Here is a 26,351-nt window from a genome sequence, read left to right as displayed (position 1 = left end):
AGACATAATAGCAAATAAAGCAAGTTTCCCTGAAAGATATTGCAACTGACAAGAATGTATTGGTTCAAAAGGAAGGCCTATTAATCTTGTTAGGACAAAGTTAAAATTCCATGCTGGGGCCGGTGGAATTATTATTTTAAGTTCTTCCATGAAAGCTTTTATAACAGGAATGTGTTGTCTATTCTAGAACTAGGAGGCAATAGCTGCAAGATGTAATCTTATAGAATTATATGCTAATTCAGCAGTTGGTAAACGCAATAGCTACAAAATAAGAGTTTTTACCTTTTCTTGAAGAGGATTAATATTTTGTTTGTAACAATATAACAAAATGTTTCCATTTTGCTGCATAACATTGCTTTGTATTTAGTTTACAAGCTTCTTTAAGAATATTCATACAGTCTTGAGGCAAATATAAGTATCCAAACTAAAAGTACAGGAGCGACATTGCAAGATTCATTTCTTTGAAAATGAGAGGTCTTAATGTTCCAAGGCAGGAGCATTCCTTTTTTTTAATATATATTATGTATTGCCTTTGTCTTTTTACAGTCAAGAAATCTGTATGTTTTTTCCTCTTTTTCTCTCGACTGTATATCCTTTTTTACTGAAAGAACAGGAGAATACCAGAGCAAAGGAAGAAACATGGATAAAAGAGTGAACCACTAAAGAAATCACAACCGTATTGAACCCATACCTAGACTAGGCTATAAAAAGCTAACAGGTTAAACAGTTGAGAGAAAAAGAGGAAAAAACACAGATTTCCTGACTGTAAAAAGACAAAGGCTATACATAATATATATATTTTTAAAAAAGGAATGCTCCTGGGTTTAGAGATTCCCATGCATTACTCTGACTGGTCCTGAAGAAGGTGGTTTCCAATACCGTTTATCCCACTGAAACGAGTTGACCAAGTCTATTATTGAATCCTACAGAATGCAGTGAATCCATTGAGATCAATAGATAAACTGAAACGTGTTTGTGAGAAGGTGGCCTGATACGCAGTGCTCACTATTCTAGTGAACACTATGTATCAGTCCAGCAACCCTTATTGATGATTGGTTGTAAGTCAACCTTATAGACCAGCTATCCTAGTAGCATGGATACGAGCAGTCTAAGGCTAAAGACTCGAGAGGGCGTGTTAAGCCAGCTGTTATACCACACCTATACCCCTTGAACAACAAGTGAAAGGACACCACACAAGTGTTATGAAAATAAACAGGATATTTATTAAGAATCACAACAGCCCTGTACTCTTTATGAGGACAGGGTACTAAGCACAAACCAAAACTCTTACAAAAATACCTAAGTTAGCACAGTATATACAAATGCCCGAGGGGCACGGAAAACCATATACTCTGAAAGTGGAATGCGAAATTACTAGCAGGTAAGTACAGTACTAATAGGCTTTGGAATCGCTAGGACTTGACTATAGAATCGTTAGATTACTTCTAGGAGACCCAGGGGACTCGGGTGCAGTGTGTGCACTCTCACGCGAGATGCGGGACAAAGTCTATGGTAGCTAGATTTCACAGAGTTAGTGTTCTCGGGCGAACCCGACCTGGTAGGGAGAAAACAAAAGTGGATCCTGACCCTTGGATAGTGAGGCTATGCTGGGGCACCGAAACGCCGAAGTTACCTAGCCCAGGGGCTGCAGCTGCATAGGACTCAAAAGACGCCGGGAATCCTCGTTACCGGACCAGGAGCCTGGAAGAAAGAAGTTGCTGGCAGGCGCCCAGTGAAGAAAGTTCGGTGGATCCAAGCCTGGATCGATGGAAGATGACACCTGAAAGCAGAGGGGACCAAGTTCGAGACTACTAGCCAGTAGTCAGTGGGCACCAGGAGGGCACCGGATGGTAGCCACCTCGACTAGGTGAGTGGGTGACGCTGTGCTCGAAGATCTCACGGACCAGGAGGCGTTGTCGGCGACCAGGAAGGAGGAACGAGCTGTCCCACGAAGATTGAAGCTGTCGGCGTCGCTGGACCCAGGATTGGGCAACAAAGCCTTGGCAAATTCAAGCCCACGCGGTGGACCTAAAATGGCGTCTGGAGTGGACCAGGAGGGTCCGGGGTGCCTCTCTTGAAGAAGGAAGCACGGGCCAGTCTGGAGCAACCAGACCAGCAGCAGTGATGTCGTCGGGCGTCGTGTAGAAGGCCACAAGCCAGCCGGCTAGTAGCCACACAGCGCGGTGAGCACGCAAAAGCAGAAGGGCCCCACGCAGATCGTGGAGATGCTGGAGGGCTGATCTTCGGTGCTGGAGCTGCTCAGGGTTGGGGCTTCTCGGACCCCAAAGCACTCACCAGTGGAAGACTCGGTGGGCTTGTTACAAAGAAGTCGGGCAGTCTTGGCGATAGTCGGTCCCTCGAGGTCTCGTCGCACTCACGGTTCTCAGCTTTGCTGTAGAGGTCAGAGGTGCCAGGGAAGCCGGGTTTCGTCGAGCTGGGTCGTCGGATTCGTGAAGAAGGACTTGCAGCAGACCGCAGTGTTCTTAGGATGGTGCCCGCTTGATGCAGGGTGACTACTCCTTAGCCACAAGGGAGAATCTTGAAGAAGAAATCTTGAAGTCCTTTCGAAGAAAGTCGTGTCTTGATTCCAAGGATGATCTAATTTGAACAGGGAGCCCGCTCCCATCTTTATACTAAAAAAGGGGGCTGACCCGGTGACTAGGTCCGGCCTATGGGTGGGACTAGGAGGGGGGTGGTTACACCCCTCTGCCATGCCGGACTTCCCCCAGGCCAGGGGCTGGTGTGCCCCTGGAACTGGTTCTGACCGGCCTATGCATAGTGAGCACCGGGGTGCCACTCAGCAGTCACCTTCCTGAAAAGCCCTGCCTACCCAGGATACACAAAACCATGTCTGGGACGGTGCTAGCACCGCCCCGGACAGGAAACCCTTTGTCCAGGCCTCCCTCGCTGGAAGGACTCCCAGCAGCAGGAGGTCAGACTCGTGTCTGTGGTGGCAGCATCCATTTTGTGGAGCTGAGGCTTTAGTTAACTTTAACCGGGGTTCACAGTTGCATACATGTCGTGTCCGTCTAGAAGGGTGGAATGCTAACCCCGTCGCCAGAATTGGCGAGGGGTTAGTATTCCAATTCGTATGACACCTTACTCGACATGTTTTGATAAAGCAATACCAAAGATAGCATTTAACCGCAAGGATTATAATGCACTTAAGAGTATATGGTATGCGATATCATGGAACAGCTATTAGGACTTGATTCCGCAAGCTGCAGACAGGCTCAGCTCATGCCAGAGCACCATCTCACACGATTCCAAGCACTCTGCCTTCAGGATTGTCAAGGCCTGCCATAGGAGTGACTGATAGGAATCTGTGTGTCCATTCTAGGGTTAGGTATAGGTATGCTACACCTACAGCAAAGGGTGATTACACGACTTTGCCCCAGCTGTCATGCAGCCAGTTGTGTCAAATTTAGGAGGCCAGCCAGGGGTGGCATAATACATGCTGCAGCCCCTGGCAGCCCTGGGTACACCTATGCCCTGAGTTACAGGGTCTGATAAGGTGGCCCAGTACCAATTGGTAAATGCACCTAGGGTACATGTGGTAATTTAGAAAGAGAACAGCCAGGCTGTGGGTCTGATTGGCAGGCCCACAGCCAGAGAAAGTCGTAAACCAGTGAAACAAAAGCAAAAAATCTGGGTGATCATAGGATTGCAGACCCTACTCTCCTACAGGACCCCCCCACCCCCCCAAACTTTGGGACAATAAGCTAACCTTGACCAGGTGAGTCTTCTTGTTCTAAGTGGAAATATCTGGAGAGCCCATCAGCATTGCCATGATCAGTACCAGGTCTATGTTCCATGTAAAGTCCATGCCCTGTAGGGAAATGGACCACCTAAGCAGTTTGGGGTTTTCACCCTTCATCTGATTTAGCCACAAGAGGGGCTTATGGTCGGTCTGAATCTTGAAGTGAGTGACAAACAAGTATGGCCTCCGCTTCTTCAGGGCCCAAACCACAGCAAAGGCCTCCCTCTCAATAGCTGACCAATTCTTCTCTCTGGGGGTCAGCCTTCTGCTTATAAAAGCAATGGGCTGGTCTTGACCATCAAAATTCAGTTGAGATAGAACAGCTCCCACACCCAACTCAGAAGCATCTGTTTGGACAATGAATGGTTTGGAGTAGTCTGGACTCTTAAGGATAGGTGCTGTGCACATGGCCTGCTTTAGGTCATCGAATGCTTTTTGACAGCCTGCTGTCCACTGAACCTTTTTTGGCATTTTCTTACTTGTCAGTTCATTTAATGGTGTCACAATTGAACCATAGTTCCTGACAAACTTTCTGTAGTATCCAGTCAGGCCCAAGAAAGCTCGAACCGGAGTCTGGGTGGTTGGAGGAGCCCAGTCCCTGATTGACTGTATTTTGCTCTCCAGTGGCTGAACCTGGCCTCCACCTACAAGGTGGCCCAGGTATACAACCTGTGTCTGCCCTATCTGGCACTTGGTTGCCTTGATAGTGAGGCCTGCTGCTTGCAGAGCCTCTAACACTTTCCTCAGGTGGACCAGGTGATCCTCCCAGGTGGAGCTAAAGACAGCAATATCATCTAGATATGCTGCACAGAAGTCATCCAGCCCAGTAAGGACTTGATTCACCAACCTTTGGAAGGTGGCAGGTGCATTTTTCAGACCAAAGGGCATTACCACAAATTGAAAATGCCCACCAGGGGTTGAAAATGCTGTCTTGGGCTTGGCATCCTCAGCTAACCTGATTTGCCAATACCCAGCTGTTAAGTCAAATGTGCTTAAGTAGTTGGCAGAAGCCAATCTATCTATCAGCTCATCTGCCCTTGGTATTGGGTGGGCATCAGTCTTAGTGACTGCATTGAGACCCCCTGTAGTCTACGCAAAACCTCATCTCTCTCTTACCATCCTGGGTGTGAGGCTTTGGCACTAGAACTACTGGACTAGCCCAAGGGCTATCTGAGGGTTCAATGACTCCCAACTCCAACATTTTCTGCACTTCAGTTTTTATGCAGTCTCTAACATGATCAGGCTGCCTGTAGATTTTACTCTTAACTGGCAGACTGTCACCAGTGTCGACCTCATGGGTACACCAATTGGTCTGACTGGGTGTCAGAGAAAACATATGTCTGAAAGACTGAAGAACCTGTTTACAGTCTTTCTGTTGATGCTCAGAGAGGCTGCCACAAAAGACAACACCATCTACTGACCCATCATCAGGGTTCTGAGTGAGCAGGTCTGGGAGAGGGTCACTCTCTTCCTCCTGTCCCTCATCTATGGCCATGAGCAAGCTCATATCCTTCCTGTCGACATATGCTTTGAGCCTGTTGACATGGAGTACCCTGTGGGGACTCCTGGGAGTTCCAAGGTCCACCAGGTAGGTGACCTCTCCCTTTTGCTCAAGAATTGTGTGGGGTCCAGACCATTTGTCTTTGAGTGCTGCTGGGGCCACTGGCTCCAACACCCACACCTTCTGTCCAGGCTGATAAACAGTCAGGACAGCCTTTTGGTCATGCCAAGCTTTTTGAAGTTCTTGACTGGCCTTAAGGTTTTCAGATGCCTTCTCCATATACTCAGCCATCCTGGAGCGGAGACCAAGTACATAGTCCACTATGCTGGTTGCAGGCTTTTTGAGAGGTCTCTCCCATCCTTCCTTCACCAAACACAGGGGGCCTCTCACAGGATGCCCATACAAAAGTTCAAAAGGGCTGTAGCCAACCCCCTTTTGTGGGACCTCTCTGTAAGCAAACAGAAGGCAGGGAATCAGGACATCCCATCTACGCCTGAGCTTTTCAGGTAGTCCATGAATCATCCCTTTTAGGGTCCTGTTGAACCTTTCAACAAGCCCATTGCATTGTGGATGATAGGGTGTAGTGAATTTGTAATTGACACCACATTCCTTCCACATAGCAGTTAAGTAGCTTGACATGAAGTTTGCACCTCTGTCAGAGACAACCTCCTTAGGGAAGCCCACTCTGGAGAACACTCCAACTAGGGCCCTTGCCACCACAGGTGCTGTGGTGGTTCTAAGTGGAATAGCTTCAGGATACCTGGTGGCATGATCCACTACCACCAGTATAAACTTGTGCCCTGATGCTGTCTGGGGTTCCATTGGACCAACAATGTCAATCCCCACTCTTTCAAAGGGCACCCCCACCACAGGCATTGGTATAAGGGGGGCCTTTGTTGTGCCACCTGACTTACCACTGGCTTGGCAAGTGACACAGGAGCGACAAAACTCCTTGGTATCCTCATTCATGTGAGGCCAGTGAAAGTGTGAGACAAGCCTGTCCCAAGTCTTTGTCTGGCCTAAGTGACCTGCTAAGGGAATCTCATGGGCCAAGGTAAGTAGGAAACCTCTCTGAGACAAGGGTACAACCAGCCTCCTGGTCATGCCAGGCTTGGGGTCTCTTGACTCAGTGTACAGGAGTCCATCTTCCCAGTATACCTTGTGGGTACCTGTGGTGTTCCCAGCAGCCTCAGCAGCAGCCTGCTGTCTGAGGGGTTCAAGAGAAGGGCAGCTTAACTGGTCCTTCCCCAGGTCTTCCCTTGAGGGTCCCCCTGAACCCAAGAATTCAACTTGATCAAGTTCAAACTCTCTGGGCTCAGTTTCCCTCAATTCCTGTAGGTCAGCCTCCTCTGAGACTTGATCCTCAACCTGGGGCAAGGGGGAAGGCACAGCCTTAACCCTACTGCTCTTCTTCTTGGGAGGTGTCTGGTCCATTGTTCCAGGATCCAGCACCTGTTCAGTGGGGCATTTCCTGACCTGTGACCTGGTCACAGCAAACACATGTGCTGGCAAGCCTAAAATTTCCATGTGAGTCCTCTGCTCCACTTCGGACCATTGTGATGACTCCAAATCATTGCCCAACAAACAATCCACTGGGAGGTCTGAACTAACTACAACCTTCTTTTGGCCAGTTACCCCTCCCCAGGAGAAAGCTACAATTGCCATACTGTGATTGGTACTGACATTGCTTGCATTGGTCACCAGGAATTCTGTACCTGGCATGATCTGTCCAGGGTCCACAAAGTTAGGTGTCACCATTGTGACACTGGCACAAGTGTCCCTATAGGCCTGAGCCATTTTTCCATTAATGAAAGGTGTCTGTCTGTATTTGCCCAAAGTATTGGGACTTATGTCAGGGGACATATCCACGTCCCCTGTACAAACAAGGACAGCCTGAGTGAGTGTACCAACTAAGTTGTCACACCCCTCAGAACCCAGGGTTAACCCTACTAAACCCTTGGGAGGTGCACTACCACTGCTGACTGTACTAGGGGGTACAGGTGCCTTAGGGGCTGCAGTGGCAGGAGTCTGCCCTCCTCCTTTCTTGGTGCACTCACTAAACCAGTGAGTTTTACTTTTGCAGTATTGGCACCACCTTTTAGATTGGCCTTCTTTCTTCTTTTGGGGAGCCTGACCCCCACCCTCTTTGGGTTGTTGGGGACCCGTCGAAGACTTCTGGTCATTTTGTTCACCCTTAGAATCTTTACCCTTCTGGTCTACTTTCTTCTGACCACCTTGATTCTGGCCCTGGTTCTGTTTAACTCTTGTTCTAACCCATCTGTCTGCCTTCTTTCCCAATTCTTGGGGAGAGGTCAGATCTGAGTCAACAAGATGCTGATGCAACAACTGGTTCTGACAATTGTTTAAAATGTGTTCTCTCATCATCAAATTGTACAATCCTTTATAATCAGTAACCTTACTGCCCAGCAACCAGCCCTCAAAAGCCTTAGTGGCACAATCTACAAAGTCAGACCAATCTTGAGACTGAGTTTTCTGGGTATCCCTGAACAGCACTCTGTACTGCTCAGTGGTTAGGCCAAACCCTTCAACCAGTGTATTTTTCAAGACTTGGTAATTGTTAGCATCCTCCACTCTTGTAGTGAGGAGCTTGTCTCTACCTTTACCTTCAAAGGAGAGCCACAAGATAGCTGCCCACTGACTCTGGGGAACACCTTGCACAGTGCAGGCCCTCTCCAAAGCAGTAATCCATTTGTGGATGTCATCCCCTTGTTTAAAGGGGGGCACTATCTTACCTAGGTGTTTTGTATCAAAACTCATTTCCCTATTGCTAGGTACAATGCTGCCACCAGTGGGGACTACCCCACTTAACTGTTGCTCTCTAGCAAAGGCAAGCCTCTCTTTGGCCAGGGCAAGTTCTTCCCTTTCAATCCTCAGATTGGCTGCCCTTTCTTTAGCTTCATACACTCTCCTCTGAGGGGAAGTCATCCCTCTTTGAGAAGAGTTGTGAGAGCCATTGGTTTGAAGGGATCTGCCAGAGCCTCTTGATAGAGATCTGGCTCGTCCATTCCCAATGTTAAGCTGACCTGATAGTGGCCCCAGGGGTCCCCCAGTACCACTGTCATGTTTGCTTAAGTTGGACCTGGTTAGTCCTGTCCCTTGTCTGCCTCATCCCCAGAGGGATCCTCATCCTCCTCCCCATCTTCATTCTCAGTGGAGAGGTGGATTAGGTCAGGGTCTCCTCTGGTTCCCTCAAGGGGAGGCATGCCTCCATCTGGATTAGAAGGGCTAAGAAGTCTCTCAGCCATTCTGGCATCATAAGTCTCCAGGAGACCAATCAGAAAGGAGGTGGTGGGGTTAGCCCCTTGCTTAATCTTCCTAGAGGTACATACTTGTCGTAACTCATGGAAGCTAAGCACAGTATATCTGGAAGGAATGACCTGTGGAGGGTCAACTGACACAAGGGGAGACTCAGAGTTTCCTCCTTTGTCTGACATACTGTTTCTAGTGTGGTGTAAGTGATGCACCTACCTACACTATGTGTTTCCCTACTGATCCCTTGCTAAGAGTTGCAGCCAAGGTGTGCTAAGCCTTGAGGAGCTGCAACAGCTGGTTCAGTAGAACTCAGAGTATTCTAAGCTTAGTTATATGTACCTAACAGTACTTATGTGATCTTTCAACAAGATATTCTTAGGATACGTGTGGTAAAACAACAGCAAGCTCAAATCCCAACCGCTGCTCACCAATGTGAGAAGGTGGCCTGATATGCAGTGCTCACTATTCTAGTGAACACTATGTATCAGTCCAGCAACCCTTATTGATGATTGGTTGTAAGTCAACCTTATAGACCAGCTATCCTAGTAGCATGGATACGAGCAGTCTAAGGCTAAAGACTCGAGAGGGCGTGTTAAGCCAGCTGTTATACCACACCTATACCCCATGAACACCAAGTGAAAGGACACCACACAAGTGTTATGAAAATAAACAGGATATTTATTAAGAATCACAACAGCCCTGTACTCTTTATGAGGACAGGGTACTAAGCACAAACCAAAACTCTTACAAAAATACCTAAGTTAGCACAGTATATACAAATGCCCGAGGGGCACAGAAAACCATATACTCTGAAAGTGGAATGCGAAATTACTAGCAGGTAAGTACAGTACTAATAGGCTTTGGAATCGCTAGGACTTGACTATAGAATCGTTAGATTACTTCTAGGAGACCCAGGGGACTCGGGTGCAGTGTGTGCACTCTCACGCGAGATGCGGGACAAAGTCTATGGTAGCTAGATTTCACAGAGTTAGTGTTCTCGGGCGAACCCGACCTGGTAGGGAGAAAATTAAAGTGGATCCTGACCCTTGGATAGTGAGGCTATGCTGGGGCACCGAAATGCCGAAGTTACCTAGCCCAGGGGCTGCAGCTGCATAGGACTCAAAAGACGTCGGGAATCCTCGTTACCGGACCAGGAGCCTGGAAGAAAGAAGTTGCTGGCAGGCGACCAGTGAAGAAAGTTCGGTGGATCCAAGCCTGGATCGATGGAAGATGACACCTGAAAGCAGAGGGGACCAAGTTCGAGACTACTAGCCAGTGGGCACCAGGAGGGCACCGGATGGTAGCCACCTCGACTAGGTGAGTGGGTGACGCTGTGCTCTAAGATCTCACGGACCAGGAGGCGTTGTCGGCGACCAGGAAGGAGGAACGAGCTGTCCCACGAAGATTGAAGCTGTCGGCGTCGCTGGACCCAGGATTGGGCAACAAAGCCTTGGCAAATTCAAGCCCACGCGGTGGACCTAAAATGGCGTCTGGAGTGGACCAGGAGGGTCCGGGGTGCCTCTCGAAGAAGGAAGCACGGGCCAGTCTGGAGCAACCAGACCAGCAGCAGTGATGTCGTCGGGCGTCGGGTAGAAGGCCACAAGCCAGCCGGCTAGTATCCACACAGTGCGGTGAGCACGCAAAAGCAGAAGGGCCCCACGCAGATCGTGGAGATGCTGGAGGGCTGATCTTCGGTGCTGGAGCTGCTCAGGGTTGGGGCTTCTCGGACCCCAAAGCACTCACCAGTGGAAGACTCGGTGGGCTTGTTACAAAGAAGTCGGGCAGTCTTGGCGATCGTCGGTCCCTCGAGGTCTCGTCGCACTCACGGTTCTCAGCTTTGCTCTAGAGGTGAGTAGAGGTCAGAGGTGCCAGGGAAGCCGGGTCTCGTCGAGCTGGGTCGTCGGATTCGTGAAGGACTTGCAGCAGACCGCAGTGTTCTGAGGATGGTGCCCGCTTGATGCAGGGTGACTACTCCTTAGCCACAAGGGAGAATCTTGAAGAAGAAATCTTGAAGTCCTTTTGAAGAAAGTCATGTCTTGATTCCAAAGATGATCTAATTTGAACAGGGGGCCCGCTCCCATCTTTATACTAAAAAAGGGGGCTGACCCGGTGACTAGGTCCTGCCTATGGGTGGGACTAGGAGGGGGGTGGTTACACCCCTCTGCCATGCTGGACTTCCCCCAGGCCAGGGGCTGGTGTGCCCCTGGAACTGGTTCTGACCGGCCTATGCGTAGTGAGCACCGGGGTGCCACTCAGCAGTCACCTTCCTGAAAAGCCCTGCCTACCCAGGATACACAAAACCATGTCTGGGACGGTGCTAGCACCGCCCCGGACAGGAAACCCTTTGTCCAGGCCTCCCTCGCTGGAAGGACTCCCAGCAGCAGGAGGTCAGACTCGTGTCTGTGGTGGCAGCATCCATTTTGTGGAGCTGAGGCTTTAGTTAACTTTAACCGGGGTTCACAGTTACATACATGTCGTGTCCCTCTAGAAGGGTGGAATGCTAACCCCGTCGCCAGAATTGGCGAGGGGTTAGTATTCCAATTCGTATGACACCTTACTCGACATGTTTTGATAAAGCAATACCTAAGATAGCATTTAACCGCAAGGATTATAATGCACTTAAGAGTATATGGTATGCGATATCATGGAACAGCTATTAGGACTTGATTCCGCAAGCTGCAGACAGGCTCAGCTCATGCCAGAGCACCATCTCACACGATTCCAAGCACTCTGCCTTCAGGATTGTCAAGGCCTGCCATAGGAGTGACTGATAGGAATCTGTGTGTCCATTCTAGGGTTAGGTATAGGTATGCTACACCTACAGCAAAGGGTGATTACACGACTTTGCCCCAGCTGTCATGCAGCCAGTTGTGTCAAATTTAGGAGGCCAGCCAGGGGTGGCATAATACATGCTGCAGCCCCTGGCAGCCCTGGGTACACCTATGCCCTGAGTTACAGGGTCTGATAAGGTGGCCCAGTACCAATTGGTAAATGCACCTAGGGTACATGTGGTAATTTAGAAAGAGAACAGCCAGGCTGTGGGTCTGATTGGCAGGCCCACAGCCAGAGAAAGTCGTAAACCAGTGAAACAAAAGCAAACAATCTGGGTGATCATAGGATTGCAGACCCTACTCTCCTACAGTGTTAACTCGTACAGATGGAGTGTATTGTGTGAAGTGTGTATGTAGTATGTATGATGTGAGTTGCATGCCGTCTCTACCCAGGTTTGTGTGTCAATTAGTAGAGTTTTTATGTATAAATATTTGTGCAATATTGTAATTTTGTAAAAAAAAAAGGGTCTGATTTACAAACACTTTTTTAAAAAGATAGGTTCAAAAAAGAGAAAAAAGTCTAAAAGAATCATAAAGAATTATATAATGATGAATAAATAAAATGAAATAAGAAAAGTGAAAGAAAATTGGTTTTCTGGTATTTGTCAGTGCCCAATGTGGAATCTGTGACATGGATCCTTAAAATAAATGGGTCTTGAGGGAGAGTTTTCATAGTTTTGATTGTTGTGGTCCCCTCTTCTCCCTGACCCAGAAAGTAATTGTTTCAGAGGGGGTCCCTTGTTTTCCTCTTGAATGGGTGTGTTTACCAGGAAGAAGGGAGCAACAATAGCCTTCCTGGCTGAGTGGGCTCGTGCCACCTCTGCTAGTTCTTGGCCTTGCTGTTTGTGGCAGAATTGTATAGTTTGTGCGATCCATCGTGCGATGGTTCCCTTTGTTACTGGTCTACCCAGGAAACTGCTTGCGAAGGACACAAAGAACTGCTTTGTTTTCATGTGCTGCTTCGTTTTTTCCATGTAAAGCATTATGCTCTTCTAGCGACCAGAGTGTGTAGTGCCCTCTCTGCGCTTGTGGATGGTTTCTGAAAGAAGCTTGGTATTTGTACCGTCTAGTTCTTGTGGAACCTGGACACCACCTTTGGCATGAAGTGTGGGTCCGTTCTCATTACCACCCTGTCATTGTGTATTTGGATGTAGGGTTCTTGTAGTGTTAGGGCTTGCAGCTCGCTTACCCTGCGCAGCGAGGTGTTTGCCACCAGAAAAGCTGTCTTCATTGTTAGCATTTGTAGTATGGCCTTATGGATGGGTTCAAAAGATGCCTTCATAAGTTATGTTAGGACTAGATTAAGGTTCCATGCCGGCAGCGGCATCCTTTTAGGTGGTGCTACCCTTTTAGCCCCTTCCAGGAATCTCTTTACTACTTGTGATGTAAAGAAACTCCTTCCTGTCTCTCCTCTTGTGTAGGCTACTATCGCTGCTAGGTGTACCCTCAGCGAGGAGGAACTCAGTTTTGCTTTTATCAGGTGTGTGAGACCTTCGCACCGTTGATTCCTTTGTCATCCTTTTGTGCAGTTTTTTCCTACTGCACCATTTTGTGTACCTGTTCAGTTTTGCCACATAGCACTTTCGTGTTGTAGGTCTCCTTGCCTTCAGTTGCACCCGCTGGGTGCTCTGGTAGCCTTAGGTGTGCAAACTATATCCTCAGGAGCCATGCAGCTAGGCTGAGGCGCTCTGGGTGCAGTACTTCTAAGTTCTGCATGGAGAGTAGTTCTTTTCTTTTTCCGAATTGGTAGGGTGGCCCCTGTGCCATTTACATTATTTGTGAGTACCAGGCCTGCCTTGCCCATTGTGGTGCCACCAGTATCCGTGTCATGTTGCTAGTTCTGCACTTGTATCGGGAGGGAAAAGCGGAAGCAAATGTTTGACCAGCTTATCCATAGGGCATTCCCCAGGGATCTTTCCCCTGGTTGCGAAGTTTTGGCATTTCGCATTCTGGGGTGTTGCAAATAGGTCTATCGTCGGTGTTCCCCACCTTTTGAATAGCCTTTGCGTTTCCTGTGTATTAAGCTCCCACTCGTGGGATGCAGAGGTCTGTCTGCTGAGCCGGTTCGCTTCCACATTGTCCTTCCCTGGAAGGTGTATGGCTAGCAGGTCTATTTTGAGTGGGATGGCCCATCTCCATATCCCCTGTGCTAGGTTTAATAGCGGGGCTGATTGTGTTACTCCCCGCTTGTTGATGTAGAACATCATTGTGCTGTCTGTTTGGATCAACACTCTCTGCTTGTACAGTTTTTATGGAAGGCCTTCAGGGCGAGGTACACGGTCTTTAGTTCCAAGTAGTTGATGTGTTTGACCGCATCCACTGGAGTCCACAGACCCCTCACCCTGAGCTTGTTCATGTGTGAACCCCATCCCATCTGAGATGCATCTGTGGTGATGGTCACAGTTTGGGTTGGTGGTGTTAAAGGCTACCCTTCTGCTATGTTCTTCTTGTTCCACCACGATATCTCCTCCTGCACTGCGTGCGTTACTACCACTAGATCTTCCCAACTTCCTGTAACTTGTGACCATTGTTGCAACCATTCCTGGAATGGTTGCATGTGGAGCCGTACATTTGGAACCAGATGTATGCAGGACGCCATCATGCCCATGATCTTGCTCGCTGTCCTCACTGTCAGAGCTTGCCCCTTCTGGTAGAGGCACGTCTCTTTCAGCAAGGTCAGTGTTCTCTTGTCGCTGGGGAACACCTTGCTCTGTATGGTGTTGATCTGTGCTCCCAGGAAAATCTTCACTTGCTCTGGTTCCATTGAGGATTTCCCCCAGTGAAAAGAGAATGCAAATGCTACTTACCAGTATGCATCTGTTCTTGGCATGTAGGGCTGCTGACATTCATATCTGTGCATAGATCGCCGCCTAGTGTTGGGTCCGGATGATTGCACATTGTTGTCCTGGAAGAGTCTTCGAAGTATCACGAGATAGGTGGCTCCTCCCCTGGACTACAGTGCGCATGGGCATCGCCTCCATCCCCAGATTGTTTTTAGCCATTGGCCGAGATGGAGTGAACTATGTGAGTGATGCCTATGCTATGAACATAAATAAATATGAATACTGCAGCTGCTACAGGCGCCGGGGAGGAGGGCGGGCGATATGAATGTCAGCAGCCCTACATGCCAAGAATGTAAATGTAAATTTATAGGCATTTATATAGCGCACTACTTACCCGTAGGGTCCCAAGGCGCTTCGACCGCTGCGAAACCCTTCCTGGCTTCCCTGAGAGATGGTCCCTTAATGGGTATCTCCAGGGTGAGACCAGGCATCCCGGCGGTCTGGTGGGGCCGTTAGTGAAGATGAGGCAAGCTAATGCCCAGAGTTGCCGAGTGTGATCGCTGATCAGAGTGGGCACCGAGGTGAGAGAATTATCGAGTAAGCTGACCCTGGTCCAGAAACCTGCCGTGCCGGGAATCGAACCCTGGTCCCAGGCCGTCCTCTGCTCTCGGGTCTGCCGCCTCTAACCAGTGAGCCACACTACTTCACGAACAGAACAGATGCATACTGGTAAGTAGCATTTGCAGTTCGAGGCATGTGGGCTGCTGAATTCATATCTGTGCATAGAATACATAGCAGTCCCTCCATTAGCGGCGGGCGCCCGTGCCAGCTGCAGCAGTTTGAAAAAGTGTCTTGAGAACAGCCTGACCAACAGCTGACTGCTGTTTAGAGTGCACGTCTACACAGTAATGTTTAGTAAAAGTATGTGTGGTAGACCATGTGGCTGCCCTACAAATATCCTCTAAGGGAATGTTCCCAAGGAAAGCCATAGAGGCCCCCAACTTTCTGGTGGAGTGGGCTCTTGGTGGAATCGTGAGAGTGCGTTTAGCTTTAGCGTAACAGATCTGAATGCATTTTACGATCCACCTAGCGATACCAGCTTTGGAAATAGCGTTACCCTTGTGGTGTGAGGCAAATGCAACGAAAAGTTGCTTGGTCTTTCGAAAATCCTTAGTCCTGTCAATGTAGTACATCAACGCTCTTTTAACGTCAAGGGTGTGGAGCACCCGCTCCGCTAGCGACTCAGGATTTTGAAAAAACACTGGCAACTCGATTGTCTGGTTTATGTGGAAATGAGATACCACCTTGGGAAGAAATTTAGGGTTAGTACGGAGCACCACCCTGTTGGCGTGGACTTGGAAAAAGGGCTCTTGGATGGTGAGAGCCTGCAACTCACTAACCCTCCGTAGCGATGTAATTGCTACTAAGAAAGCCACTTTCCAAGTAAGAAACTGAAGCTCGCAAGAGTGTAGTGGCTCGAAAGGAGGACCCATCAGCCTTGTAAGAACCACATTGAGGTTCCATTCTGGAGCTGGTGGTGTCCGTGATGGAATGACCCTTTTGAGTCCTTCCAGAAAAGCCTTGATGGCAGGAACCTTAAAAAGTGATAGGTGTTGCCTATTCTGAAGGTATGCGGCCATCGCAGACAGGTGAATGCGGATGGAAGAATACGCCAAATTGCATTGGTACAGATGGAACAGGTAACATGATATTCTGAATGGAAGCATCTAGCGGGTTAATGTTGTGGTTTGCACAATAAATGACAAACCGCTTCCATTTCGCCGCATAACATGCTCTAGTAGTGGGCTTTCTTGCCTCCCGAATGATGTCCATACAATCGGGGGGAAGATTGAGGTAGCCAAACTCTAGGACTTCAGGAGCCAGATCGCCAGGTTGAGCTGTTGCGGATCTGGGTGCTGAATGTCGCCATGGCTCTGCGTCAGAAGGCTGGGTGTGAGATGAAGCCTCTGATGCGGTACCACGGAAAGTTCCAGAAACGTGGTGTACCATGGTTGGCGAGCCCACGTTGGAGCAACCAGGATGAGAGTCATCGAGTGCTGCCTGAGCTTGCGCGCCACCAGCGGTATCAGAGGTGCTGGGGGAAAAGCGTACGCAAATCTGCCTGACCAGTTCATCCATATCGCATTGCCCTGCGATTGCGGGTGTGGGAACCTGGCGGCGAAGCTTTGGCATTTTGCGTTCTCCCTTGTGGCGAACAGGTCTATCTCTGGATGACCCCACCTTTGGAAGTACGGTTGGAGTACTGATGGATGTAACTCCCACTCGTGCATTTGGTGGCTGTGCCTGCTGAGCAGGTCCGCCATCTGATTGTCCTTGCCTGGGAGATGTTCTGCCATCAGGAAAATGTTCCTCTGAATGGCCCACTTCCACATGCTCTGAGCCAGATGAGACAGCTGCGGAGAGTGTGTGCCCCCCTGTTTCTGAATGCAGTACATGGCCGCCATGTTGTCCGTCCGGATCAACACGACCTTGTTGCACAGATGTACTTTGAATGCCTTTAAGGCCATGAAGATCGCCATCAGTTCCAAGATGTTGATGTGCATCTTCCTTTGCTGTAGTGTCCATAGTCCCTGCACTGTGTAGTGGAGTACATGCGCTCCCTATCCCTGGAGAGAAGCGTCCGTCGTCAGGATAATTTGTGGCACAGGCTCTTGGAATGGTCGGCCCTTGCAAAGGTTTTGTGGATTCCACCAATGCAGAGAGTTGTACGCCCGACCGCTCACCAACACTAGGTCTGATAGTTGCCCGTGAGCCTGAGTCCACTGACGTGCTAGGCACTCCTGAAGCGGACGCATATGTAACCTCGCGTGCGGGACAATGGAGATGCAGGAGGCCATCATGCCTATCAACTGCATGAACACTCTCACTGGAAGCAAGTGCTGAGGTCTGAATCGTTGGATCAGCGTCTGAATACTGGCGACCCTCACTGAATTTGGCTGCGCAGTGGCTGCCAGAGTGTTTATTGTCGCGCCCAGATACTGCCGTATGTGGGCGGGCTGGAGATGGGATTTTGGGTAATTCAGTGAGAATCCCAGATCTGTCAGGAGATGAATGGTGCGGGACACGTGGTCGGCGCACTGTTGTTCCGACTGTGCTTGAATGAGCCAGTCGTCGAGATAGGGGTAGACGTGGATGTTTTGACGTCTTAGATGTGCCGCCACAGTCGCCAGGCACTTTGTAAAGACCCTGGGCGCTGTGGTGACCCCGTAAAGCAGAACCCTGAACTGGTAGTGCTGGTCTTGAATTGTGAATCTGAGGTACTTCCTGTGTGAAGGATGCAGGGGAATGTGAAAGTATGCATCCTTGAGATCCAGAGTACCCAGGAAGTCCCCCTGCCGAAGCAGAGGGAGAACCTTCTGCAACGTGAGCATATGGAAGTGCTCTGACAGAATGTACCAGTTGAGGGGCCTGAGGGATCCGTCCTTTTTGGGGATTAGAAAGTACAGAGAGTAAACTCCTGTTCCTCTTTCTTGCAGTGGTACGAGCTCTATTGCCCCTTTTTGCAGCATGACTGACCTCCTGCTGCAACAAGTGCAAGTGCTCGCCGGACATAGGACGGTTCTTTGGAGGTATGTTTGGTGGAGTGGAAGTAAGTTCCAGACAGTAACCGTACTGGATAAGAGATTTGACCCACCTGTCCGTGGTGATGGATTTCCACGCGGGCAGGAACTGCTGGAGTCTCCCCCCGACCGGTGTTGTGTGGTCGGGGGGCAGTGACAAGGCGTCACTGTTTGGTGGTGGTGGAGGACCTGGAGCTGTTTCCACGTTCCCTGCCTTTGACGTTGTTGCCCCTGTAACCACCTCTACCCTTGTTGGTGTATGAGGTCTGGGTATTGCTTTTATAGTACTGCGTGGATTGCGATGCCTGACCCCTTGAGGTGCCTCTGTTATTGGAGCGGCGAAAGGAACCACCCCGAAACTGCTGGGACTGGAGGGCCCCCATAGACTTAGCAGTGTCCGTGTCTTTTTTCATTTTCTCAAGGGTTGCATCCACTTCAGGGCCAAACAGGTGGTCTGGATTAACTGTTTGATTTAAAATGGTCGTCTGTATGTCTGGTTTGAAGCCTGATATTCTAAGCCATGCATGCCTACGCAGTAACACGCTAGTGTTTACAGCCCTGGAGGCGGTATCGGCCACGTCCAGTGCACACTTAATGGAAGCGTTGGTGATTAGCTTCCCCTCCTGAATTAACATTTCAGCTGCCTCTTTGTACTGATCAGGTAAGTGTTGAAGAAGTGTTTCTAGGGTGTCATAATGCGCCCTATCGTAGCGTGCGAGTAGGGCCTGCGTGTTTGAAATGCGCCAAATATTAGCTGCCTGCGCAGCAATACGTTTTCCTGAGGCTTCAAAGATTTTGGATTCTTTGTCCGGGGGAGGAGCATCACCCGTGGTCTGCGAGTTTGCCCGCTTGCGTGCGTTGGATACAACCAAAGAATCTAGTGGCAAGTGTCCCTTGATGTACGTTGGATCAGTGGGCGCTGCCTTATATTTCTTGTCAATACGAGGATTGATGACTCGCGCCCGAGTGGGTTCCCTGAAAACCTCTGGCGCGTTCTTCAGCACTCCCTTGAGCATAGGCAGAGTTCTTGACCGACTTTTCAGCCACTGAGAAAGTGTCAAACAGAAAATCGACATCAACTGGGTCCGAATGGAGGTCGACATCATGATTAGCCGCAGCTCTCTCAATTAGAGCATTGAAGGCTGCAGAGTCCTCCGTTGGAGAAGTTTTAGCTGCAAAAAGCTGCGGTTCGTGACTCGACTGAGGGTCCTCAGTGTCGCCCCCAGCAGACCAAGGCACATTGACCTCCTCTGGATCCGAGTAAGCTGGATAATTGTACTCGTCCTCTTCATCTCCGTCACCTTCCCCAGCGTTTGAATGAGTTGGTGAGACTTCCAGATTTTGTGGAGATGCAGGCTCTATAGGGGCAGAAGTACCCGCAGAGTCCAACTTCTTTTTGAGTGGGATCCGAAAATGTTCCAATACCAGCTCCGATGTGATTTTCCTTTTCAGGAGAGAGAGATTTCCTGTGTTGGCGTCGATGACGACCTCCCGACTCTCCTCGTCCGCGAGTGGCTGGAGACGAGGCTTCGGCACCACTAACGACGGCTTAGGCGTCGACGCCCGCTTCAAAGGCACCCCGGCCCATGTTTTGGAGCGAAAGCCTTCGGCGTCGTCTTCGGCAGCGTGAAGTGGATCGGCGCCTGCGCCTTTGCCGGTTTCTGTGAAGGCTTCGGCACCACATCCTTCGGTGCGGGAGCTGATGCGTCCTTCCGAATCCGTTGAAGGGATTCCGTGACCTTTTTGGTTAAGGCCGGGGAGGGCTGGCCCGGCCCGAGCGAATCACCTGAGTCCAGAATAGGGTCGGCGATCGAAGGCACGGTCTTCGGAGCCGACGCATCGCCACCCTTGGCCTTGACGACCGGAATCGGCGCAGCCAGAGCCCTGGGGTTGTCTTGACACTTCTTCGAGGCCTTTTTCGGGTCATCGACCTCGTCCACTTTCGGCACCGACGCAGCCGCGTCGGTCGTCTTCGCCTTCGGCTTCGACACCGGGGTCTTCGGGTCGGCCATCTTGGCTTGGCTCTTTATGACGGCGGCCATTTTGGACCCTTTAGTCGCTGAGGCCTCTGGAGCCTTCTGTCCCACCAGTGCGACTTTCACTTTCGGTTTCGATACCGTTGGTGTGGACCCTGATGGTTTCACTTTCGGTTTCTTCACCGGGAGTGGCGCATCACCAATGTCCGTGGCCGGGCCCGGAGGCGGGGTCGTGGGACGAGTATCGAGATCTTGGGTAAGGCCCGAAGGCGATCCCTCGACCTGGGCCGTATAATGGGGATTGACCCCTGAGCTAGTCTGAGGATGCTCGTCCTCTGAGCTATCCTCCACGGTGGCAATGGCCCCGTTGTTGTCGCCTACCTCTCCGACGACTTCTTCAAACTCCTCGTCCCCTGCGTCGTAGTTGTCCTCTTCCGACGCTGGGCTGGAGTCCGAAACTTGTAAGACGGTGTCGTCCTCAACGTCTTCCTCGAAGATGTTGTCTGGCGGGGGCGCTGATAACTGGGCCTGGAGTCTAGCGGCCCGACGAAGCTTAAGAGTCTTCTTACACCGGAATTTGGAGCAGGCCATACACCTGGCCTCATCGTGGTCCGGTGACAAACACTTGTTGCACACTGGGTGCACGTCGAGGTGTGAATACTTGGAGGTGCACACTGGGCACCTCTTGAACGGAGTTCGTTCCATGTTAAGTAGTCTGGAGCGTCGTGTAGGCCCGTCCGCGCCGAGAGCACGCGGAAGGGCAGCCAGTGTTCGGAGCTGAGAATAAACTGACCCGAACGATGAACGATACCGACGCCAATCCTAAAGACCTTTTGGTCTCAAGTAATAAAAGTTAAACAACTATCGATTCCGACAGAGGGAACCGAAACACATCCGAACCCAATGGCGGAAAAAAACAATCTGGGGATGGAGGCGATGCCCATGCGCACTGTAGTTCAGGGGAGGAGCCATTTATCTCGTGATACTTCGAAGACTCTTCCAGGACAACAATGTGCAATCATCCGGACCCAACACTAGGCGGCGATCTATGCACAGATATGAATTCAGCAGCCCACATGCCTCGAACTCCCAGGTCTATCAGTGTACTTGTCACGCGCTGTGCGTGTTCCTTGCACATCCTGTGCCAACTTGCCTTTATTAGCCAGTCGTCGAGGTAAGGGTATACATGGATCCCTTCCCTCCGTAGGTGCGCTGCCACTGCTGTGAGGCACTTGGTGAAGACCCTTGGTGCGGATTTTAGTCCGAAGACTAGGGCTGTGAACAGTTCGTGTTCTTTGTTGATGGTAAATCTTAGTAGATGTTTGTGCTGCCTGTTCATTGGGATGTGAAGGTAGGCATCTTTGAGGTCTATAGTGGCCATGAAGTCTCCGCCCCTTATCTGAGGAATGACCTCTTGTAGGGGCGTCATCTTGAACTTTAGTGTTTTTATGTACTTATTTAGGAACCTTCGGTCCAGGATGGGTCTCAGTGTTTCGTCCACCTTTGGTACCAGGAAGTAGGTTGAGTACACTCCCTCGTTCCTTTCTCTGTATGGTACTGGTTCGATGGCATCCTTTTGGAGGAGTTCCTTCGCTTCCTTTTGAAGTAGCTCTAGCTCCTTCCTGACTGTGCTTTCCTTTTTGGTTTCTTGTTTGGCGGGGTCTTTTCCAGTTCTATGCAGTATCCGAACTGTATGATGTGGAGTATCCATTTGTCTGTGGTTATCTTCATCCACTCGTGGAAGAAATGACTTAACCTGCCTCCTACTGGTGTTACATGTTTGTTGATGTTTGGTCCGTGTAACCCTCTGTTGGTCTTATTGTGCTCCTCCCTTGGAGGTGTTGCGTGGGTGGGCACGTATTGCGTGACGGAGTCACTTTGAGGTGGGTTGTTAGTCCCCTCTTCTAGTTTGTCCACGTCCATTCGCCCTCCCGCGAAAGGACTGGCCCCTTGGCTGGTACTGCCAGGTTTGTCTTTGCTGTCCCTGTTGTGTTTGGCTGTTGCCCTGGTGGGACTTCTGGAATGTCTGGTGTGCCGTTCCTGGCTGGTTTCCCCCTCTTCCGTTCGGTCTCCGTGCCGGGGTACCCCTTCTCATCCCCCTGAATTGTAAGGCCCCATGGACCTTGCAATTTCGTTTTCTTTCTTGAGCTGGGTGAGCTTTTCATCCACCGGCGCCCTTAACGGTGTCTCCCCATTGAACGGGTTGCTTAAAATGTTGTGCTGTACTTCTGGCTTGAAGTCTGAAATCCTGAGCCAGGCCTGCCTTCTCTCCGTGATTCCAAACATCATCAGTCTGCTGGACGTATCAGCCCAATCCAAGGCTGTTCTGAGGCATTAATTTGCCACATTGTTCCCCTCCTCCACAAGGTGTGAGGCTCTTTGTTGGTACCCTTCTGGGAGGTGCTTGATCAGCTGTCCGATCTCGTCCAGAATTTGATACTGGTGCCTGTTCAGCAGGGCGTTTAAGTTTGCCATACACCAGTGCATCACTGCATATCTTTCTATCTTTCTCCCAGTTAGGTCCATCCTCCTGCTTAGTCTGGTGGAGGCCGCAATAATGGAGCTCGCTGTGACCTATGACTGATCCCCGGATGTAGGGAGGATCCTTCGAGGAGTGTTTATATTTCTTATCCGTCCTAGGTGTGACAGACATACATGTTGCCGGTTCCTTGAACACCTTTTTCCCTTGGGCCATGACACTCAAGCATGGGGAGGTACTGGCTCCTCGTTTGGGTGGGGAGCAGTGTCTCCAAGAGGAAGTCTGCCTTTGGTTTTTCCTCATCTAGCTTGACTCCAAAGGCCGTTGCCACGTTCTTGATGACCATATTATAAACCCCAATGTCATCTGGCGGCGAAGGCCTTGAAGGGTACGTGTCCACAGGCTCTTCGGGGCTTTTGGTGTCGAGGTCCTGCCACTCCAGGTCCTGTGTCCCCGAGGATGCAGAGTAGAGGATCGTCCGCTGATAATAGTCGCCCTCCTCCTCGTAGTAGAGGACTTATTCTTCTAGATGGTCTCTGGACTTTTCGGCGGCCCTTCGGCGCCGAAGTCCTCCTCCTCTTCTATTTCAACGATCACCGTCTTTGGCTTCAACCGAATTGCAAACTTCATCTTTTCGCCGAACTCCTTTCTTTGCATGTTATCCATTTCGGCCTCGAGCCATCTCGATCTCCTGTTATGCGTCAAGCGGTTCTGCCAATCTCTTAGACGTCGAAATTACCTTTGGGTCCTTTGTCGACGACGAAGCGACCTTCGGGTCCTTCTCCTTCGAAGTCTATCGTTCCTTTTCGGGGGAGTACTTAGACGACCTTGGCTTTTCTCTGGTCATCGCCGCCTGAGAATCCTTTTCGAAGGATCCGCTGGGCTGTTTGTCCTTGGATGCAGCTGCGGCCGTCGAAATTTGCGGCGCCAGTTCTCCCTTCGAGGACAGACTCGGGTTTTCGAGAGTGACTCAGACCTTCGAGGATCTGTAGGGGTTTTAGGGGTCGTCGACTCTCCTACCTCTTCAGAAGTATTCTTATTAGTCTCTACGACTGTGTAGTCTTCTCCTGCGACGTGGTCCTCCTAGTCGCTAGAGAGCCCCAGGTCCCGAAGCGACTGTGGTTGTGCCTTGCCTTGCATGTTGTAGTTGGTGGTTCTCTGTCTCTCTCTAACCCGGAGTCTCTTCGATGTTAAGGCGGAGCAAGCGTTGCAGTCCTTGCTATCGTGGTCGACCAGTAGGCCGAGGTTACAAACCGGGTGCTGGTCCTTCTGCGCATATTTGTGGTGGCAGTTACGGCAGAATTTAAAAGGGGTCTTGTCCATTTCTTGCGCACAGGGGCCCCCCTGTGTGCGCATTCTCCGTTGGGACATCGAAGTTCTTCTTCGTCGTCCAGGCTTGATGGTGTTGTCCCTAGTTGTCTTCTCCAATCTTTTCCGTGAAAAAAAATCGACTTGTGTCTTCTTTTCCTCCAAAACTCTGGAGCCTCTTGGCGACGATCCAGACCCAACGGCAGAAAAAAGAATCTGAAGATAACGCCCAAAGGTGGGAGCTTCCGCAGGAAACGTGCCGACATCACAGGAAGTACACAAAAAGGTGGGACGTCGACACCCACCTGGGCTACGAAAAAAAAAAAAAAAAAAAAGGACTACCATTCCGGACCCAACCACTAGAACGCGGAATAATGCACAGCATAGTGAATCAACAAACATTCACGCTGCAAAACCCCATTTGCTAAAGTATGGTTGAAGAACATTGGGATGAATTTCCTATTTGTGGACGTGTTGTGATCTGCTCAGAAAGTCTGCAATCTAATTGCTTGTTCCTGGGACATGTTCTGTTAATAGATTGTTGTGGTGTATTGCCAACGTCCATATATTCTGAGATGAGTGAGATAATTTAAATGTGTGTAAAACCCATTGGTCTGTTGTAATGTACTACCAGTTTTAGAGAAATTGAAGACTATCCCCTAATCAGTGCTTGGTGTTGTGGGGGGTAAAGGAGTCCTTGTTTATTGTTGTTTTTGAAGAAAGTGTATTGTTCTCTGCTTCTTCCTTTAAAAGTGTTACCTCTGTAAGAACCTCTGTCAAAGGTTTCAATTGAGGTCTGTCCTTCACTTTTATATTGTGAACAAGAGGGTTGGGAGAGGCTTCTCCAGGAACCCAAGCAAGACATTGTGGACTATGTGCTTGGCCTAAGGTCCAGAATGGCTGAGTACATGAATAAGGCATCCAAGAATCTTGAGGCCAGCCAGGAGCTGCAGAAGCAATGGTATGACCAAAAAGCTGCCATGGTTGAATTTCAACCTGGACACCAGTAGTGGGTATCTGTAAGATGCCCTCTGGTGCATATTACAATAAATACCACACTGGCATCAGTGCGGATTTAATGTGCTGAGTAGTTTGATACCAAACTTGTCAGTCTTCAGTGTAGCCATTATGGTGCTGTGGAGTTCGTGATGACAACCTCCCAGCACCATGTACTCTACACTACATAGAGTCTAGCAGACAACTGTACATCATTTTCAGAGTTCGGTCTTTAACTTTTTTCTTACCCATTTGGATTCACTAGTCTTTACTTCTAGTTAGTTTACTTTGGAAGCATTTGCGCAAAGTACACAAATGCTGAATTCATAAAAGTTTAGTTTTCAGAAACTTACATTCTTGGTTCATCCATGGAATTCCAACCTGTTTCCCAGAAAAGCCATGTACCGGCACAAATGTCAACACACATCAACCACCACTTACAAAAGTACAAATAGACTTTTCTTTTTATCTTAAGCCTTGAAACTGAGTAATTTTAACACAGCAACCCTTTTGTTAACGTAATTTATGCAGACTTTCTTTTCATAGAGCCCTTGGGGAGGGAGTGGGGGGGAGGGGGGGAGGGGGCGGGGGGACTGACTATTTTACATATGCTATTAAGCGGTTTCCAGAAGAAGAAATTACAAACCCAGAGTATCTTTAAAATCCAAGATATGCGTGCACACACATGCATTGTAGAATTAGCAAATATGGCACGGTTTTAATTTGAAAAACATAGCATTAAAACGTTTTTTTTTTAAACTCCAGTGATCGTAAGGTTAGGTAACAGCTTTCTGAATAAGTTCATTCTGAATTAAATTTATTGTAAAGATATTTTTCACAACGGCAACTTAATTAACAGCTGCTTTTGAACATAGGTACAGTTCAGACAATCAGCAAAATGCTATTTCTGACTTATTAAAGTTAGGTACTTATAAAAGTAAAGGAGCAAGCTAAATTGTTTAAGACACATAGCATTATGTTTTTTTACACAATGTTAAGACAAATAATTAATCCCCCTCATGTCCAAAAATAAACATTCCAATACAACCCATTCATGTAAACTCAGACCAGTTTGCCACAACCAACACAGATTTCCTTAACAGAACACGTCCCTTTATAGGAGTTAAAAATGTAGAACAATTTCCATTACCTGGACAATCACAACTGGCAATGCACTGGTAGACGGTAAAGTGGTATTTGTTCTTGGTGGCTTGGGAGCATCTACAGAAGATGCAGGCAAAGTTGTAGGAGTCTGAATCGCCACATCTTTCTGGATTGAGATTTCAGTTTGTTTCTTGTCCAGTTGAGGTACAGTGCTAAAGCACAGAAAAGGAATTTAATTATCCAAATAAACCTTTTAGGCATTTTAACAGCTAATGAGTACAAGAAGCAATCCTTCCTGCAGGAATTATTTATTCCTGTAACCCACCATACTCAATATTTTTGGAATTCCATTACACAAGTTGTCACAAAACGCATCTTCAAAATAAAGGATAGTAAATCATCAAGAAAACTCATGGAGCTTATCACTCAACAAGATGCCCTTTCTTACTTATCACCAAAACATACAGCTGAAGCACTGCATGCGCTATAATGGGACAATGTTAATTTTTACCAAACCTGCCTGCAGGCATTGGACTAGCTGGAAATGAGGAGAGGTGGATGACAAAATAACACTTTCATGATTATATAAGCTTATATATATCACTTCCTAGATGTTGGGAGCAGATACCACCATTGACATTCAAAATAACAATTTATTGTAAATAGTATTTATTGTTTAAATATTACTATAATACCCATTAAATTTGGGGCTCCCGGTTATATGGTATTTTTTTTAAAAAATATTTGTCTGTATTCATC

At 49.0% G+C, this 26,351-nt stretch overlaps 1 protein-coding gene across 2 annotated transcripts in view; it reads right to left on the bottom strand.

Moving 5' to 3' along the window:
• LARP4 (La ribonucleoprotein 4) overlaps positions 1 to 26,351 on the bottom strand; it is a 331,711-nt gene that overhangs the window by 24,563 nt on the left and 280,797 nt on the right. For both annotated transcript variants that reach the window (XM_086966264.1, XM_086966274.1), the window contains one exon: positions 25,639 to 25,804. In XM_086966264.1, coding sequence (XP_086822390.1) covers positions 25,639 to 25,804 — 166 coding nt within the window. The remainder of the gene's footprint in view (positions 1 to 25,638; positions 25,805 to 26,351) is intronic.

The sequence above is a fragment of the Lissotriton vulgaris genome, chromosome 1_1, assembly GCF_964263255.1.
Source record: "Lissotriton vulgaris chromosome 1_1, aLisVul1.2, whole genome shotgun sequence".
NCBI lineage: Eukaryota > Metazoa > Chordata > Amphibia > Caudata > Salamandridae > Lissotriton > Lissotriton vulgaris.
The sequence above is the reverse complement of the archived record's forward strand: the minus strand, read 5'-3'. Positions and strand labels throughout refer to the sequence as shown.